This window comes from Lolium perenne, chromosome 6 (assembly GCF_019359855.2).
Source record: "Lolium perenne isolate Kyuss_39 chromosome 6, Kyuss_2.0, whole genome shotgun sequence".
In the NCBI taxonomy this organism is placed as follows: domain Eukaryota; kingdom Viridiplantae; phylum Streptophyta; class Magnoliopsida; order Poales; family Poaceae; genus Lolium; species Lolium perenne.
In genome coordinates this window covers 21563085-21582205 of record NC_067249.2, presented here as the reverse complement: position 1 = coordinate 21582205, position 19121 = coordinate 21563085, and the positions used below count along the sequence as shown (strand labels likewise).

Here is a 19121-nt window from a genome sequence, read left to right as displayed (position 1 = left end):
AATAGTGCCCGCACCTTGTCCTAATTAGCTTGGACTACCGGGATTATCGCAATGCACATGTTTTAGCCAAGTGTCACAAAGGGGTACCTCTATGCCGCCTGTACAAAGGTCTAAGGAGAAAGCTCGCATTGGATTTCTCGCTATTGATTATTCTCAACTTAGACATCCATACCGGGACAACATAGACAACAGATAATGGACTCCTCTTTTATGCATAAGCATGTAGCAACAATTAATTTTCTCATATGAGATTGAGGATATATGTCCAAAACTGAAACTTCCACCATGGATCATGGCTTTAGTTAGCGGCCCAATGTTCTTCTCTAACAATATGCACGCTCTAACCATAAGGTGGTAGATCTCCCTTACTTCAGACAAGACGAACATGCATAGCAACTCACATGATATTCAACAAAGAGTAGTTGATGGCGTCCCCAGTGAACATGGTTATCGCACAACGAGCAACTTAATAAGAGATAAAGTGCATAAGTACATATTCAATACCACAATAGTTTTTAGGCTATTTGTCCCATGAGCTACATATTGTAAAGGTGAAGAATGGAAATTTAAAGGTAGCACTCAAGCAATTTACTTTGGAATGGCGGAGAAATACCATGTAGTAGGTAGGTATGGTGGACACAAATGGCATAGTGGTTGGCTCAAGGATTTTGGATGCATGAGAAGTATTCCCTCTCGATACAAGGTTTAGGCTAGCAAGGTTATTTGAAACAAACACAAGGATGAACGGTGCAGCAAAACTCACATAAAAGACACATTGTAAACATTATAAGACTCTACACCGTCTTCCTTGTTGTTCAAACTCAATACTAGAAATTATCTAGACCTTAGAGAGACCAAATATGCAAACCAAATTTTAGCATGCTCTATGTATTTCTTCATTAATGGGTGCAAAGCATATGATGCAAGAGCTTAAACAATGAGCACAACAATTGCCAAGTATCACATTATCCAAGACATTTTAGCAATTACTACATGTATCATTTTCCAATTCCAACCATATAACAATTTAACGAAGAAGAAACTTCGCCATGAATACTATGAGTAAAGCCTAAGGACATACTTGTCCATATGCTACAGCGGAGCGTGTCTCTCTCCCACACAAAGAATGCTAGGATCCATTTTATTCAAACAAAACAAAAAACAAAAACAAACCGACGCTCCAAGAAAAGCACATAAGATGTGATGGAATAAAAATATAGTTTCAAGAGAAGGAACCTGATAATTTGTCGATGAAGAAGGGGATGCCTTGGGCATCCCCAAGCTTAGACGCTTGAGTCTTCTTGATATATGCAGGGGTGAACCACCGGGGCATCCCCAAGCTTAGAGCTTTCACTCTTCTTGATCATAGTATATCATCCTCCTCTCTTGACCCTTGAAAACTTCCTTCACACCAAACTTCTCATAAACTTCATTAGAGGGGTTAGTACATAATCAAAAACTCACATGTTCAGAGGTGACACAATCATTCTTAACACTTCTGGACATTGCTCAAAGCTACTGGAAGGTAATGGAACAAAGAAATCCACCCAACACAGCGAAAGAGGCAATGCGAAATAAAAGGCAGAATCTGTCAAAACAGAACAGTCCGTAAAGACGAATTTTTAATAAATACTTCCGTTGCTCAGATCAGAAAACTTAAAACTAATGAAAGTTGCATACATATCTGAAGAACACGCACGTAAATTGGCATATTTTTATGAGTTACCTACAGAGAAAACAGCCCAGATTCGTGACAGATAGAAATCTGTTTCTGCGCAGAAATCCAAATCTAGTATCAACCTTCGATTAGAGGCTTCACTTGGCACAACAAAACACAAAACTAAGATAAGGAGAGGTTGCTACAGTAGTAAAAAACTTCCAAGACACAAATATAAAACAAAGTACTGTAGCAAAATAACACATGGGTTATCTACCAAGAAGTTCTTTCTTTATAGCCATTAAGATGGGCTCAGCAGTTTTAATGATGCACTCGCAAGAAATAGTATTTGAAACAAAAGAGAGCATCAAGAGGCAAAAATAAAACACATTTAAGTCTAACATGCTTCCTATGCATAGGGATCTTGTAAATAAACAAGTTCATGAAGAGCAAAGTAACAAGCATAGGAAGATAAAACAAGTGTAGCTTGAAAAATTTCAGCTCATAGAGAGGTGTTTTAGTAACATGAAAATTTCTACAACCATCTTTTCCTCTCTCATAATAACTTTCAGTAGTATCATGAGCAAACTCAACAATATAACTATCACATAAAGCATTCTTATCATGAGTCTCATGCATAAAATTATTACTCTCCACATAAGCATAATCAATTTTATTAGTAATAGCGGGAGCAAATTCAACAAAGTAGCTATCATTATTATTCTCATCATCAAATATAGGAGGCAAAGTATCATCAAAGTAAATTTCCTCCTCAATGCTTGGGGGACTAAAAATATCATGCTCATCAAAGCCAGCTTCCCCAAGCTTAGAACTTTCTATATTATTATCAACAATGGTGTTCAAAGCGTTCATACTAATATTACTACCAGCATGCAAATAAGATTCCATAGGTTTTTTAATTTTCGCATCGAACAATCCATGTTTTAAATCAGGAAATAGAATAAGAAGCTCATTCTTGTCCATTATGCCAAACTAGTGTAAACAAGAAACAAAAAGATGCAATTGCAGGATCTAAAGGAAATAGCTTCGAGTACTTACGGCGCCGGAAAATAGCTTAGTAGCCGAGATCCGGAGTGTGAGTACCTTTTACCTTTCCTCCCCGGCAACGGCGCCAGAAAATAGCTTGATGTCTACGCCCCTCCTTTTCTGTAGACAGTGTTGGGCCTCCAAGAGCAGAGGTTTGTAGAACAGCAGCAAGTTTCCCTTAAGTGGATCACCCAAGGTTTATCGAACTCAGGGAGGAAGAGGTCAAAGATATCCCTCTCATGCAACCCTGCAACCACAAAGCAAGAAGTCTCTTGTGTCCCCAACACACCTAATAGGTGCACTAGTTCGGCGAAGAGATAGTGAAATACAGGTGGTATGAATAAGTAGTAGCAACGGCACCAGAAAAGTGCTTTGCCCAGGACAGTAAACAAGCAAAGAGTAACGCAAAGAGTAGTAACGTTAAAGAAACAAGAAACAAGCAGCGATAGCAGTATTTAGGAACAAGGCCTAGGGATTACACTTTCACTAGTGGACACTCTCAACATTGATCACATAACAGAATAGATAAATGCATACTCTACACTCTCTTGTTGGATGATGAACACATTGCGTAGGATTACACGAACCCTCAATGCCGGAGTTAACAAGCTCCACAATTCAATGTTCATATTTAAATAACCTTAGAGTGTAAGATAGATCAACACAACTAAACCAAGTACTAACGTAGCATGCACACTGTCACCTTCATGCTAAGAAAGGAGGCATAGATCAATCAATACTATCATAGCAATAGTTAACTTCATAATCTACAAGAGATTACAATCATAGCATACGCCAAGTACTAACACGGATGCACACACTGTCACCATTACACCGTGCAGGAGGAATAAAACTACTTTAATAACATTGCTAGAGTAGCACATAGATGAATTGTGATACAAAACACATTGCAATCATAAAGAGATATAAATAAGCACTTCACTATGCCATTCATAACAGTGAATAAGTATTCTGTGAAATATAGCCTAAGAGACCCACACGGTGCACACACTGTCACCTTTACACACGTGGGACAAGGAGTCTCCGGAGATCACATAAGTAAAATTCACTTGACTAGCATAACGACATCTAGATTACAAGCATCATCATATGAATCTCAATCATGTAAGGCAGCTCATGAGATTATTGTATTGAAGTACATAGGAGAGAGATGAACCACATAGCTACCAGTACAGCCCCGAGCCTCGATGGAGAACTACTCCCTCCTCATGGGAGCAGCAGCGGTGATGAAGATGGCGGTGGTGTCGATGGAGGAGCCTTCCGGGGGCACTTCCCCGTCCCGGCGGTGTGCCGGAACAGAGACTCCTGTCCCCCAGATCTTGGCTTCGCGATGGCGGCGGCTCTGGAAGGTTTTCTCTGGTTTCGTCGAACGTATCAGGGTTTTCGCGACGGAGGCTTTAAATAGGCGGAAGGGCAAGGTCGGTGGACTTCTGGGGGGCCCACACTATAGGGGGCGCGCGGGCCCCCCCTTGGCCGCGCCGGCCTAGGGTTTGGTGGCCCTGTGCCCCCTCTCTGGCGGTTCTCGTGTGTTCTGGATGCTTCCGGGCAAAATAGGAACCTGGGCGTTGATTTCGTCCGATTCCGAGAATATTTCGTTACTAGGATTTCTGAAACCAAAAACAGCAGAAAACAGGAACTGGCACTTCGGCATCTTGTTAATAGGTTAGTTCTAGAAAATGCACGAATATGACATAAAGTGTGCATAAAACATGTAGATATCATCAATAATGTGGCATGGAACATAAGAAATTATCGATACGTCGGAGACGTATCAACGCTCCTTGGGGAACGACGGCGGTGGCGCTCCGTGGTGGATGGAGGCGGCGCTCCATGGAGAAGGGTGATGAGGGAGAGGTGAGAACGGAGGGGATGGAGGACCAGGAGGCTGTAGGGGAGTGCGGTTGTGGGAGCTGCAGGAGGCGCGGCGGCGCGAGCGCCCGTCGTGGCCTCCATCTCCAACAACGTCGGCGACGGCGATGTGCGACTTGGCGGCGGCAGCGGCGGGCATGTCGGCGGTGGAGGGCGCAACACACGACTAGGTGGACTCAGCGGCGGGCACGTCGGCGGCGGAGCGCGGCGTACGACTGGCGGACTGGGCGACAGCGGCAGGGTCACGCGGCCGCGAGAAGTTCCGCAGCGGCCCGTGCGAAGGAATTGGGGAAGGGATAAGGCAGCACAGCGTGCGTGGGTCCACGGACACGTGTCGTTACCTGGAGGCGGAGGTTGGCAGCCACGGGATCCCCCGGAGGTTTCTAATCATTTTCCTTCTAGCTATGCCATATTCTAGCAGGAGGTTGCCTGGAGCCTTCAATTTGTAGCTACGGGACGATGGAATCAGGGCTTTCCTTCAAGTGCCCAATCTCTGATTATTTTTCATTGCAGAAGCGTTATATGAAATATTTGGCAATCAAATCTCGATTCATTTAAATTCATTGGTTAATCAAGTCAGCATGGTTGCAAGAAAATACAATATGTTCACCATCTCTTATTATGTGAGTCTTATGTACCCACCACCATGCCGTTTCTTTCATCTGATTGTTTCTCTACAAGGTGGAATAATTTCACTGAAATACTAATAAGTTGGGTGACCATGCAAGAATATTTACCGATCTACATATTCCATTTTATATTTTGTAAGTGCCCTACAACTTGAAGTGTGTGAGGTTTTTTGGATTTACATTCATAAAAATCACCTATTTTTTCTACAATATATGCTTACTTCATTTCGTAGGTCGTATTTACCTTATTTGTGTTGCGCATGGATATTCATTTTCTATACGAGCTTTTTTTTTGTTAACCTACGAGTTATCATAATCATAAATAGTTTATATTATTATCTAGCTAATTATTCTAGGAGAGATCATTTGCAGATACTTAACAAATTATGAAACAAATATTCGCGGGGTATCATCTAGTTAAGTTAGCAACGCAAGCATATGTTTCTTGCTTAGCTTAGGGAGAAGAAAGACACAATTGCACATGTCAGAAGAGTTTCAGGAGATGAGATTACCCAGCTTCCTCCCAGTTAGTACCCAGCTTCCTCCCAGTTACAACTTTTAGCAGTAAATGTTTTGCAGCTCTCGCCATTAGAACTTTTATGCAGTAAATTCTTGTTGCTTTCCAAAGTTTCTTCCGCGAGGTAACTTCACAAGTTACTGGAATTACAAAGGAACTTTAGACATAATAGAGCAAACTTATGCTCAATACCAAGAATTACAAGTCGATGAGCCGAGCCGAGTAGTCGGGTACCGACTCATAGACTAGTCGTGACTAGTCTAAACTATTGCTCTTATAGTCGACATGTACTTCAGTAATAGCTAGTACCAAATACTATCATATATGACAACCAAATAAGAGATTCAATAACTAAAACTCACATAAGTTTAACACAAGTTATCTCGTCCACGTAAATTCTTCCCAGCCACCTCACCTGAGTCGATCGACTCAATCAGCAGGACTAGTCTAAACTAGTACTTCGACTCATCGACTCAAGGAACTAATCGAGTTGACCGACCTAGTCGACAGTCAAGTTACTACTCATAGACTAGTCGCGCAACTCGTCTAGACTAGTTGTTCAACTCATTATCCATGCTCAATACAATGCAATATTCAGGTACAAGCACACGGTCTACATATAATGGCGCAACGTCCAGGCATCAATTTGAAGGGGTCCCACACTGACAAATTGTGGATGTGCTCTTTGAGATGGCAATCATGCCAACGACAATTACTCCTGATTTCAAATTGAACATCTCGAGAAGCACTGTTTTCCACTTGCAGTAGTCTGTGTTGATAAGCTACCGGTTCATTGCTGTAGTCGCCATATGCTTGAAATTCTATTTTGCTGAGCACTTTAGCATTCAAAACAAAGAATCTGGCAAAGTCAACCTGCTTCTCATGGCCAGAGTAATCTCGCAACACCACTTCTTTCAGATGGGTCTGAAGGCATTCAATTGGATGTAGTGGGTCATACTGAGGCTCACATTTCTTATCCATCTCATAGCGAGAGCATAACTTCAGAGAGAAAATAAGAAGCATATGTTAAAGATGTTGCTAACTAGATTAGATAATATGCCAATCAAATCAGAACAGATATTTAAAGCAAGCAAAAGATGAATACTCACACTGACATAGAGCTTTTCCAAGCAGGGGAAGAACCTGAGGACGCTAAGAACTGCATTCAGTTGAGAACTACAAGAACCGACGGCCAAAACCTTTACAGTGCGCATCGAGTTCGTCATGCTAACTGGGCTCAGTCCCTGATAAAGAAAAAATGAACATTAAAACATAAATTATCTGTGTGTGGGAATGCTGGATTTTGGCTGTTGGTACCTTGAAAACCTGAATTTTGGAGAAATCACGTGAGAAAGGGCCTAATACCTCTAGTTTAGGCGCCCTCATTATCCGGATAGTCCGACAACCATCTCTGGGAGGCAATAATAGCCTTTCAAGGCGAGGAGCGTCCTCAATGACCAATTCCGTTTTCCCATAATACTTTCCCTCTAAACCAATGCTACGAAGAGTCGTGGAACTAACACGGAGGCAATCCTCAGCACGAACTTCCGACACGAATAAGCTCTCCAAGGCATGGCAGCCAGAGATTAAGTCATGGAAGACGCCCCCGGAGATGGAAAGGCTAAGCAAGGAGAGCTGCTTGAGGAGAGGGAAACGCATGGACGGCGTGATCTGATCGGGGAAATTGATATGGCTGATGGTGACAGAAAGGAGAGTGGACGCGGAGCGGAGTAGGGTTGGTAGCAGCAGGTGGCTGGACGCGGGTGGCTTGAAGCATCGGATAGTAAGCTCCTGGAGGTTGGCGAGGGCTCGGGAGTGGAACCAGCTCTCCAGCTCGGAGTAGAGGTCCCTGAATCCGAGGAAAAAGAATCTGCGGGCGGGACCAGGATGCTCAGCGATTATCTTGGAGACAGCGGAGGGAAGGATGAAGTTGGGGAAGATGAAGCTTTGGGAGCAGACCGTGAGGTTGAGCGGCGCCGAGCGCCAGAGGTGGCGCCATCGGCGGGAGAGGGCCTGCGTGCGGCCGCCGTCCTTGGTGGGGAGGATGGAGATGATGGCGCCGAGGATATCATCGGGAAGGCCGCTGATGAGATCGCTGGTTACATGGGATTCCGCCGCAGCCGTCGCAGTCTCTTCTCCATTGCCGGCGGCTGGCGAGGCGGAGAGGGTCTGGGGTTTGTGGGAGGCCGGCGCTCGGAGGTTTTGGGTTTGTGGGCTTTTCATTTGAAAATCTACCCAACATAATAATAATACTTCTAGCAGAAAGGGAAAAAAATAGAGGCCTTCGAAAATGGTGGCGCTCACTTCCTTATCCCCACACTCGCCGAGTCCTTCCCCGTCGACGGCAAATCCTCGCCGCCGGCCACCGCCGCCTCACGTAACCGCCACACCCCGCGGCCATATCCGGCCCACGGCCGCCGTCGCATCCGCCGTCACCAACTCCGACGTCGGCGGCGCCGACGACTACCACTCCACCATCCGCTCGCTCAACTCCCACGGCCGCCACGTCCCCCGCAAATCCCTCGGCCAGGTCCGTCTCTTCGCTCCTTCATGAAATCTCCTTTGTGTACTGTGGGCCGACGTTCGCTTGGCTGGATTCCCTGTGTTGCAGAACTACATGCTGAACACGAGGGTGAACGAGGAGCTGGTGGCGGCGGCGGGGGTGGAGGAGGGGGACGTCGTGCTCGAGATCGGCCCGGGGACGGGCTCGCTCACCGCCGCGCTGCTCGCGGCCGGCGCCACAGTCGTCGCCGTCGAGAAGGTCAGCTCATTTCAGTTTGGTAATCTAGTACTACTGCTCGATCAGTTTGCACTGCAGTTATGCTCATGTATCCATGAATTCGATTTTGTTCATGTACTCCTTTTTCCTGGTATATTTGGTAGTTTAACGGAGATACATCTTCCCACGAGTTTTTTAAGTAAGCTAGATTCACTAGTATAAGTTCAGTGAGAGTTGGGTTTGCTTGCTTCTGAAGATTATTCTGAAAATGCATAAAGCACTTGTGGAGTTTCGTCTTCATTTCAGAAGTATTATTGGTAGCTTCCGGTTATAGTGCCCAAACAAGTTCGTTTTCAAATTAGCCTTAGAGCCTTGGGATGCAACAACTTTAGGACTTATCCTGCAATAAAAAGCAGTAAGAAATAGCTTGCACTTTACTTGTTCTAATTTCTTTGGCCTATAATCTGCAACGCCATCTTGTTCCATGTTTGTTTGGTGACAGGATAAGAATATGGCTGCCCTTGTCAAAGATAGGTTCGGATCCACAAATCAATTGAAGGTATTGTCTTCTTCTCAAAAGAATCTGGTGCATTATTCATTCTGTGTGTTGACTACTGACATTATATTGCTATAAACACTTAAACAGTGTTCAAAAAAATAAGTAAAGGTAAAATTATCCATATGGCTTATGTCTTCTTTCGTGTAAATTTTTTTTTTTGGAGATGTACAACTCGGGTAATAGACACAACTTCCACCACCTGATTGAACATATCTTGTACATTCTGCATAAAATAAATGACTTTAGCTTACGCACCATACATCATGGAACAGTAGATGGTTCACGGTTTTTAACATGCAGCGTCTCAGGTGCTAAGCTCAAAAGTTATCACTTAACAGGGTACACTGTGATCGCCACTCTGGTAGTCTCCACTTAATAATTTGATCTTATGGTGGCAGAAGTATTACAACTGTGCCTGTGTTTTCTTAGTAAGGACTGTGTTTACTGCTCTCTAGTTGCTACTCTGAATATCTGAGGCGATAAATTTACTGCTTTAATAATTTGTTTTTCTGGTCACTAGAGATCGGTTGTGTTTTTCGCATATATTACAAAGCTATAGATTTGAGTTAAATTTTTTCATATTGACAATAAACTTAGATGTCGATGTATAATGACTTTAAGAAGTTAACGCAGATCATTGAAGAAGATATCACAAAATTTCATGTCCACTCCCATTTTCTCCCTATCCTGGAGGAGAAATCCCATCACAAGAAGAAATATGCCAAGGTCTGCATTAATGTTTGGGTTTGCTTGTATTTCACTAAACTTTTCACAGAATTAGATAACTATCGGAGATGAAAGTGCTATTGTGCCCTCATAAGTACATGACACTTCGTACTTTGCAGGTTGTGACAAATTTACCATTCAATGTCAGCACTGAAGTTGTCAAACAAATCCTCCCAATGGGGGATGTTTTCTCTGTCATGGTGCTTATGCTTCAGGTTTCAATCACCTCAACCTTTCCAACTAATTACGTGCCAATGTTGGTTCAGAAGATATTGACTTTTTGTTTGTTGTTTGTTTCTTCATTACGATGTATATTTTAGTTTTGTATTTTAGAAAAACTCCTTATTTATGTTTACCTATCTGTTTTGAACATGGTAAAAAATTTATGCATCTTCTTATTTCTTCTACTATCACTTCTGATGAACTTTTTTGTTCGATTTTCCTTCCTGCGGGTGTGTGGTTCTTTTTAGTCTTCAGTATTTACGGCGACCCAGTACACATTTAATAGAAAGTTTAATCTTAGCAATTCTTCATTTCAGGATGAAACAGCGCTACGCCTTGCAAACGCTGCAATACAAACACCTGAGTACCGACCTATCAATGTATTTGTGAATTTTTACTCTGGTAAGAGGGTCTCCCTTTAGGCCTATCTTTTTGAAAACTTCATATCACCTGAGTACCGTCCGGGATTGCCAATTGGCTTACTCTTTTATTCTCTTTGTATAAATAATTCATGCTTCTATACATCCTTTTTTTCCCTTTCTTGAGGGGTACAGTAAGTGAACTCTCATTGGCAAGGATTTGTCAGGTTGGGCTTTCTATAAGGAACTCTTGCCTTGACAATTACGAATCACCTGAATTGATTTCCAAACCTTTGGTTATTATGCCTAGTTATTTAGACGGACACTGCGCAGACACACAGTTATTAATGACGGATACATTTTCTTTGTTTTTGTAGAACCTGAGTACAAGTTCAAGGTTGAAAGGGCAAATTTCTTTCCTCAACCGAAGGTAAGCAATTTCTTATTTCCAGTGTCCTTATGCACGGAATATTGCTACAGTCACTTGTAAATACTTATCGCAGATGCCATATGCAGGTTGATGGTGGTGTTATAAGATTTAAACTAAAGAACGCTGGAGAGTACCCACATGTTTCTTCCAACAAAAGTTTCTTCGCAATGGTGAGTCGGACTGAACAATAAGTTTCCTGCCTCTTACATTCCAGGTTCAGCTAACCCCCAGCTGTTTGGAATAGCCATTAAGACTAGCTCCTGCACTTCAATTTCAGGTGAACTCCGCGTTCAATGGTAAGCGCAAGATGCTTCGGAAATCACTTCAGCACATATGTTCTTCGGCTGACATCGAGGCTGCTCTTACCAATATCGGTCTTCCAGCTACGGTAAGCTCTCCCTCATGTCCTCCCAATAGCCCTCCTTCACTCTCATGTGCTTAATTCACTATTGCTTGCAGGCTAGACCATCTGATCTGGTGATGGATGATTTCGTGAGGTTGCACAATCACCTGCCAAAAGTATGACTGCCCCTGAGTTCAAAATGCATATGGAATCATTGTGTTGGTTCGCTCGCAGACTCGCTGCATTAAGCATGTCGCTAAAGTGTTTTGCTCCCCAGTTAGAGCACACTGCAGCTTGCAGGTAGGCAAGTAGATTGACTCAATCTATTGTTCTTTAATCCGAGATTGATTCTCCAAATCATTTCAGATTCTGCTTGTTTACAGGGACTGGATAGTAAACTCCAGGGGTCCCATGGCCTTCATCTGCATTCTGCAAAAAAATATGTGTCGCAGCACCAGTCAGCATGGATAATCATGGTGATTGTGCTCCATCTTCGAAAGCAATAACAATATGCATGTCGTGATTTTGTTCGCGCAGGAATCTCAGGGTTTTCCTTACTGCAGATGACATGTACGCAAGAATGAACATACACAGTGATCATGTGTATACAACCTCTTGTACCGATCTTGGCAAAATGGAGGCTGCAATGTAGAGACCAAAGGTGTCTGTCAGGGCAACCTTTGACCAGGCAAAGATGCTTGCTACATTGTAAATTGCCAATGCTATTCATGTGTGCTGACGCAGATATATGTATTGCTGTTGTATTTGGGGTTGAACTTTGAGTTGAAATTGCACCAAAAAGGTGTAGATATTCATGTTGAGCACAAAACTCTGTTGACATTCTGACCGAAGTGCTCTTTTGATTATTGCTATTATCTTTGCTGGTATTAACATATGTAATGCTAGTAAAACACTATCTTCCAGGCCACTAGGATTTTCATGTGATTTCGGTGTGTTGGATTGTTTCGTTTCAGTTTTATATTTAAACAATGCTCAAAGCTAGGATCAGCTTGTGGTTAAATTGTACTGTCTTGTGCTTATTCTACAATATGATGTGGAAAATTAGCCATGAAATAGGTAAAAATGGTCAAACAGACGCTTAAATAGGTTAAGGGCCCTTTCGATTTGAAGGATAATTTTGAAGGGCCGTTTGGTTCGAAGAATTTTTATAGGAATTTTGGAGTATTCTATCATAAGGAATTTTCCCTATAGGAATTTTGTCTTTTTACACAGGTCGCAAAAAAAAAGTCGGTTTTTGGTGAAAAAACTTGCGGGCACATAGGATGTGCAGGTATATGCACAATTTTTTCCTGATTTATTTATATTTTTAAACATGTTTAAAATGTGTTTTAAATAAAGGAAGCATATGCATTCGAGATCCAAAAGGCCATGTTCGCTTTTGACCCCCTTCTTTATAGTACAACTTTTTTTACGACTCAAACGACAACAGTATATCTAGAAAATTGAATATGTTGTCTTCTTGAGAACCTTTTATGTAAAGGCATCTATTACAACTCTTCATCCATGTCCTGGACTAATAATCTTCTTCATCATACGAAATTTGTCTCAAATAATAGTATTGCAGACATGTAGTATTGCAGACACTTCATCATACGAAATTTCTTCTTTTTTCCTCTTATGGCGCAACCAAACATGTAGTATTGCAGATTCTTAACTTTCCGTTTCTTGTAGGATTTCACATGATATGCTATTTGAAACCTGTGTTTACATATTTCTGAATTTTCGCAAAATAAACAGTAGAGGATTAGAATCATGAGGACTTTTTCGTTTATCAGTCGTTTGATTCATAGGATTAGATCCCATAGAATTTTTTCCTATGGATTTCTTTGTACTGTATTCCATAAGAAATTCAATATTTGGGCAAACCTCTTGCAATGAATCCCTTGGGTTTCTATGATGTAATCAAATGCATAAACATCCTATAAAATTAAAATGAACATGACAATACAATCTTCTGTTTTTCTTCTTTACAATTGTAAGGGAGGGCCCAAGTATTGAAAAACAGAAACTTCAGGGGGTTTTAGGAAATGAACTCCCTAATGATCCATTGATAACAGGATGTCACCATAAGCAAAAGAGCGGAAATTTAATAAACATAGATCATTCAATATTGCATGACAATGAAATTAATCTCTAGAGTGTTGTTGATACTCGGTATTGTCTCCTGACTTCTTTCATTAGAAAATCTCACCCCGAGTTTAGAAAGTTGTAAAGAAATGGAGAGTATAATACTTGGTAATCGATCAAAATATGCAGTACCGCACCCAGGAAGTAAATAATAAATAGTTGAGCAAGAATATTGACCAAAGTAATTTGATATTATCTAACAACCAAGAGTAGGAAACGGCCCAAAAGGGCAGAGACCTCGTTGACGACTTCGTTGCCATTGTCCATGTGATTCAGTAGTTCTGTGTTTCTCCTTCTGGATAATGGACTTCTTTGTCTTCTATAAAGGAAATACAGAGAGAAAATTATATTTGTAGCAAACAAAGGACAAAACCATTCTCACGCGAATATGAGAAGAAAACCAGGATCTAAGTGGCTCACCGTGTTGTCGACCTTGATGGAGAAATCGAAGAAAGTTTCTTCAAATCCTCCTGCGGTGATGCAGACACATAAGAGGAATGAAATCAGTGAGTATGTTCTTGAGGCGTTTAGGAGCAGGCTCGTCGAGGTTCCTGGTGAAAGGTTCTAGATCCTCAAGGAACGGCAATCAGCTACTGTTGCTCGCGTTCTAGCAAACCTGCACAAAATTAACCTGGATGGAGGTCAGCAACAAATGATTTAGATCAACATAGCCCATCACCCAGTACAATTTTTTCCATTGCACAGAAGAAAAGACAAGTAAGACCATAAAAAGTGGTTCAACCTTTAAAATATGGGTAGAACGCTTTAATATAGCTTGAAATCACTTTGCTGCTTCTCAAATATATATACTGTCATAGACAAAGATTTAAATAATACAAACAAAAGAGCATTACCACCATGCAATGGAAATAAAACTAAATCTTTAAATATTAAATGAGGAATGCTCCTTTTGCACATCACATAATTACTGTGTATGGACATAAGAGTGCAAGGAAGAAAGGGCGTTTACAGAATGGTGTCATATTCTTGTGATGCACCATCACAAATACCTTGTATATAAACTATAGCTGATCCAAAGAATTGAGCAAAGCGCTATTTGTACAACTGAAGTAAACACAAAGGAAGATAATAATAGTTTGACTATATTTGATCTGGAATCTGCTCATGGCAGACTCTTGCAGTCACTTAGCTAATAGTCATTGCATAAAGAAACACAAATCTCAACTGGAATACAAAATATCTTGCAGCGTGCTGAATATTTAGCAGACATTAGCGACTATTCAATAAAACGACCCATCATAAAGTGTAAGACGTTAAAAAAAGGAAATTAGGGGCTACCTTGAAGTGCGCTGAATATTTATCATGCATACTACAACAACTCACATTGATGATAGGTGTATTTCAGGAGATACGGGCCCACGGGTTGCCGCCAACGGTAAGCGTGCGGATGGGTCGTGCCGCTGCCGGCGGGAGGGGCAGGCCGTGCATGCGCACCCACTCGTCCCTAGATTCTCCCAGTCCCGAATACACTTTACGGGCAACTTTTAGATCATATTCTACGGCCAGAGTATTAACTTGTTGCTCCCAATCGTGAGTACATTTTTTACCAAACAAGCAAATGTTAAGAGAGCTTTAGGCCTAGTGTTGCTTATAACATACACAACATGTGGATCAACAACATAAGTTGCAGAAGGAGTGTAGGATTAAGAAACTTATATTGAGGGGAATTTTCACGAAGCATGTGGACATCTTATTATATGCTCTAGGTAGAAATCAGATTCCTCCCATCCCCAGGCAATCCTGCATACCAGTTGTACACAAGGAAGAATTTTTTAGTATTCACAGAGGAAGGCGGATCTTAACAATCAACCTGATAGTTCATATGGATATTTAATTGACTTCAGCCTCTTAGAAAATCATCATGTTTTTCTAGTTTTTTTTTTGAAAAGGGAAAAACCCGGCTTCTGCATCGTGGTGATGCATACAGCCTTTTATTGAGAAACAGTAGTCTTTGTTCAGTGAGCAGTTAAAACCAGCTCAGACATGTAAGATTAAACATGCCATAACATTAAGATTCCGAGTCAAGTGAAATGATGTGTAAGACCAAGCAATCTGAACAAAGACAGGAAACAAAAGGCAAATGTGTACCTGAAACATGAATGAAGTTTACATTCAGGGATTGTGCTAGCAAAGATAGCTTCTCAGCTACATGTATGAAATATGATATACCACGTTCTTGAAGTACCAGACTTAGAAAGAAACATCATGTCAAAGGATTCAAAGGCACTTGATTCGAGAAAATAAAAGATTATAAGGATAACAATAAAATACCACCGCTTCACTGACCTGTTTATCGCCCATCAAGTTTCTACATGTTCCCATACGGAATGAATTTACTCTATGAAGAAACATAGTTCCACTAATTTACACATGTGAAATAAATAAAAAACAAGAAAAGCATGCCTACTGTGCCACGCCTGCCTTTTCTCCCGGAGGTAAAATCACAATAACCTCGCGCCTCAGCACCATTTAGATGCATGTTCGAATGCAGAAAGAAAATGTATGCCTCTCAACTCGGCGCTGCATATATACTGCATCACCGTCGCTCTACAAAGCTCTCAAGGAACACATCCCGCTACTTTGTAAACTGGTGTCAAGTGTCGATTGTCCACTAACCTGGACAACCATGCAGCATCAAACCAAGCACACTGAAGGGAATAAGGTGAAAAGGGAACTCGCGAATATCAACAGACAATCATTCATTACCTTACAGCGACGGATCATGCTAGTGAAACCTAAGCTTCTTACTGAACATTTGCAATCTAGGCACAGTGAATGGAGAATAATCCCCACCCCCTTCAGAAGTGCTGCACCTTGAGTCCTATAAGAATAAGTGAATAACTCAGTATTACTAGTATTACTGTTGGACTAAAAATTATTCTGCAGGATCCATTTAATGAATTTGGGTCAGAATATGAACAAAGCCGAAGGAAACTCAATTGCCCAGTCATTTATTACCTTTATGTGAAGGATCAGTGACAATGAAATCTAAGCCTGTACGCAATCTCCGCACAAGACTGAAGCTGGGTACAATAGACTTCTTAATTAGCTCGACACAATAGTTTCAGACTTTCAGTACTCTTGACAAAGATAAACTTGGTGGCAGGTATAGGCTAATCAAATAATAATCCTCATTGCTTCAGAAATGATGCACTTCAGTAACAACTTGGTAAGCATTCGCGTAGAGTGTAACCCAAATCAATCATACGATAGCATGAAGATTACATCCATACTATTCTGAAATAAAAATGCACCACTAACTAAGATATCTTCTCAGCTACATGTATGAATATATGATATACCACATGCTTGAATGACAACCCTTACAGAGAAACATCATGTCAAAGGATTCAAGTAAGAGGACTTAAAGGCACTTGATTGGAGAAAAAGAAAAAAATTAAGGATAACAATAAAATACCTCCTCTTCGTTGTGAATGATGCCCACTGTATTGGCCTGTTCAGTCCTGCTGCTTCATGCGAAAAAGATCGGAAGAATAATTCCATGATTCCAGCCTCAGTTCTTGCGACAAGAAATTACCCTGTCAAAAACAATACCCACTATATTTCTAATGTGGTAGCAAATAATGCATTGCAGCAGAAACCATACATAAATTATCAGTACATCAAATGTTATTTTGAACATTTCAGAAAAAGGTTCAAAACTATCTAAAATCTGACGACTAACAATCAATCTTTTGTGGCCATATTTGAGGTTAGCAAATTCATAACGTCATATCAATCACAGACTCATGACTCTCAAATGACCAAAGAGTTTAGAGAACATGCATATAAGATACTATCTCTGAAATGAAACTGCATACCAGATCATATGGTGTATACAGAAGTTAGGCAAACATAGGCTGATGATTTAGCACTACAAACACTGAACATATCTAATATCTGCAGTTGACATTGTGAAAATGGGACTTACAACATTAACCGATGATGGAAAAGATAAATAAAGCTCGAGCAAAAAGAGACCACATATTATGCCATGTTGTACAAAGATATATCTGTACCCATGTTTTATTGAAATATACATCAAATCTTCAAACCATGAATTAACATAGGAGAGGAGACCTGGCAGTGGTGTTGAGCTGTGCTGCGTCAACCCCTCGGCGTAGGAGAGGGGATCACGGATGGCGTCGCACAGGAGGCAGAGACTCGCCTGAAGATGGCGCGGACCGATAAAAAAATACAGAGAGAATGATACAGATTTGAGGCTACTGATAGGAAACTGAAATTCCATATCTCATACACGGATCAGTACGGCCATACTCTGGAGGTTGGCGATGGCGTTGGAGATGTCGAGCACAGTGTAGACGCCCCTGCCGCTCACGGACGTGTCCTCACTGAGGAAGCGCTTCGCGATCTCCAGCTGCCACACAAAGAGGCGACAGGGAGGGAGAAGGCTGGGCGGCCTCCACTCCATCTCAAGGTCGTCCGGCGTCCGGAGGGATGCGGAGGAACGGGTGATGCATGCAAGACACACGTCCGTTGGGAACCCCAAGAGGAAGGTGTGATGCGTACAGTAGCAAGTTTTCCCTCAGTAAGAAACCAAGGTTATTGAACCAGTAGGAGTCAAGGAACACATGAAGGTTGTTGGTGACGGAGTGTAGTGCGGCGCAACACCAGGGATTCCGGCGCCAACGTGGAACCTGCACAACACAATCAAAGTACGTTGCCCCAACGTAACAGTGAGGTTGTCAATCTCACCGGCTTGCTGTAAACAAAGGATTAATTGTATAGTGTGGAAGATGGTGTTTGTTTGCGAAGAACAGTAAAGAACAAGTATTGCAGTAGATTGTATTTCAGATGTAAAGAATGGACCGGGGTCCACAGTTCACTAGTGGTGTCTCTCCCATAAGATAAATAGCATGTTGGGTGAACAAATTACAGTTGGGCAATTGACAAATAAAGAAGGCATAACAATGCACATACATATATCACGATGAGTACTATGAGATTTAATCAGGGCATTACGACAAAGTACATAGACCGCTATCCAGCATGCATCTATGCCTAAAAATTCCACTTTCAGGTTGTCATCCGAACCCCTTCCAGTATTAAGTTGCAAACAACAGACAATTGCATTAAGTATGGTGCGTAATGTAATCAACACAAATATCCTTAGACAAAGCATCGATGTTTTATCCCTAGTGGCAACAGCACATCCACAACCTTAGAACTTTCTGTCACCTTTGTCCCGATTCAATGGAGGCATGAACCCACTATCGAGCATAAATACTCCCTCTTGGAGTTACAAGTATCAACTTGGCCAGAGCCTCTACTAGCAACGGAGAGCATGCAAGAACATAAACAACATATATGATAGATTGATAATCAACTTGACATAGTATTCAATATTCATCGGATCCCAACAAACACAACATGTAGCATTACAAATAGATGATCTTGATCATGATAGGCAGCTCACAAGATCTAACATGATAGCACAATGAGGAGAAGACAACCATCTAGCTACTGCTATGGACCCATAGTCCAGGGGTGAACTACTCACACATCGATCCGGAGGCGATCATGGCGATGAAGAGCCCTCCGGGAGATGATTCCCCTCTCCGGCAGGGTGCCGGAGGCGATCTCCTGAATCTCCCGAGATGGGATTGGCGGCGGCGGCGTCTCTGGAAGGTTTTCCGTATCGTGGCTCTCGGTACTGGGGGTTTCGCGACGAAGGCTTTAAGTAGGCGGAAGGGTAGGTTTAGGGGAGACACGAGGGCCCCACACAACAGGGCGGTGCGGCCCCACCCTTGGCCGCGCGGCCCTGGCGTGGCGGTGCGTCGTCGCCCCACTTCGTGATCCTTTCGGTCTTCAGGAAGCTTCGTGGAAAAATAAG

At 42.0% G+C, this 19121-nt stretch overlaps 2 protein-coding genes across 5 annotated transcripts; one reads left to right on the top strand and one right to left on the bottom strand.

Annotated features, from left to right (window-relative positions):
* Positions 1-6103: 6103 nt before the first annotated feature.
* Positions 6104-7963, bottom strand: LOC127308652 (putative FBD-associated F-box protein At5g50270). The gene is made up of 2 exons (XM_051339532.2): positions 6850-7963; positions 6104-6739 (listed from the first exon to the last, which is right to left on the bottom strand). The coding sequence occupies exon 1, from the start codon at positions 7961-7963 to the stop codon at positions 6968-6970; it is 996 nt and encodes a 331-aa protein (XP_051195492.2). The 3' UTR covers positions 6104-6739; positions 6850-6967.
* A 26-nt stretch (positions 7964-7989) lies between these two features.
* LOC127308651 (ribosomal RNA small subunit methyltransferase, chloroplastic) lies at positions 7990-11941 on the top strand. Of its 4 annotated transcripts, none has more exons than XM_051339531.1 (12): positions 7990-8270; positions 8352-8501; positions 8962-9018; positions 9652-9744; positions 9864-9959; positions 10284-10368; positions 10703-10755; positions 10842-10925; positions 11033-11143; positions 11215-11398; positions 11482-11574; positions 11662-11941. In XM_051339531.1, exons 1-10 carry the CDS (start codon positions 8031-8033, stop codon positions 11278-11280), a joined length of 1035 nt encoding a protein of 344 aa, XP_051195491.1. In that variant the 5' UTR covers positions 7990-8030; the 3' UTR covers positions 11281-11398; positions 11482-11574; positions 11662-11941. The 4 variants fall into 4 exon arrangements, with proteins under 4 accessions (XP_051195491.1, XP_071677559.1, XP_051195489.1 ...); XM_071821458.1 differs by having other exon boundaries at positions 11215-11402; XM_051339529.1 differs by having other exon boundaries at positions 11482-11941.
* The last annotated feature ends 7180 nt before the right edge of the window (positions 11942-19121 follow it).

Coding starts and splice junctions, on each gene's coding strand:
- LOC127308652 (XM_051339532.2), bottom strand. CDS start 7,963: ATGAAAAGCCCACAAACCCAAAACCTCCGAGCGCCGGCCTCCCACAAA.
- LOC127308651 (XM_051339531.1), top strand. CDS start 8,031: ATGGTGGCGCTCACTTCCTTATCCCCACACTCGCCGAGTCCTTCCCCG. Junction 9,019..9,651: donor GATCCACAAATCAATTGAAG/GTATTGTCTTCT, acceptor AAGTTAACGCAG/ATCATTGAAGAAGATATCAC. Junction 9,745..9,863: donor ACAAGAAGAAATATGCCAAG/GTCTGCATTAAT, acceptor CGTACTTTGCAG/GTTGTGACAAATTTACCATT.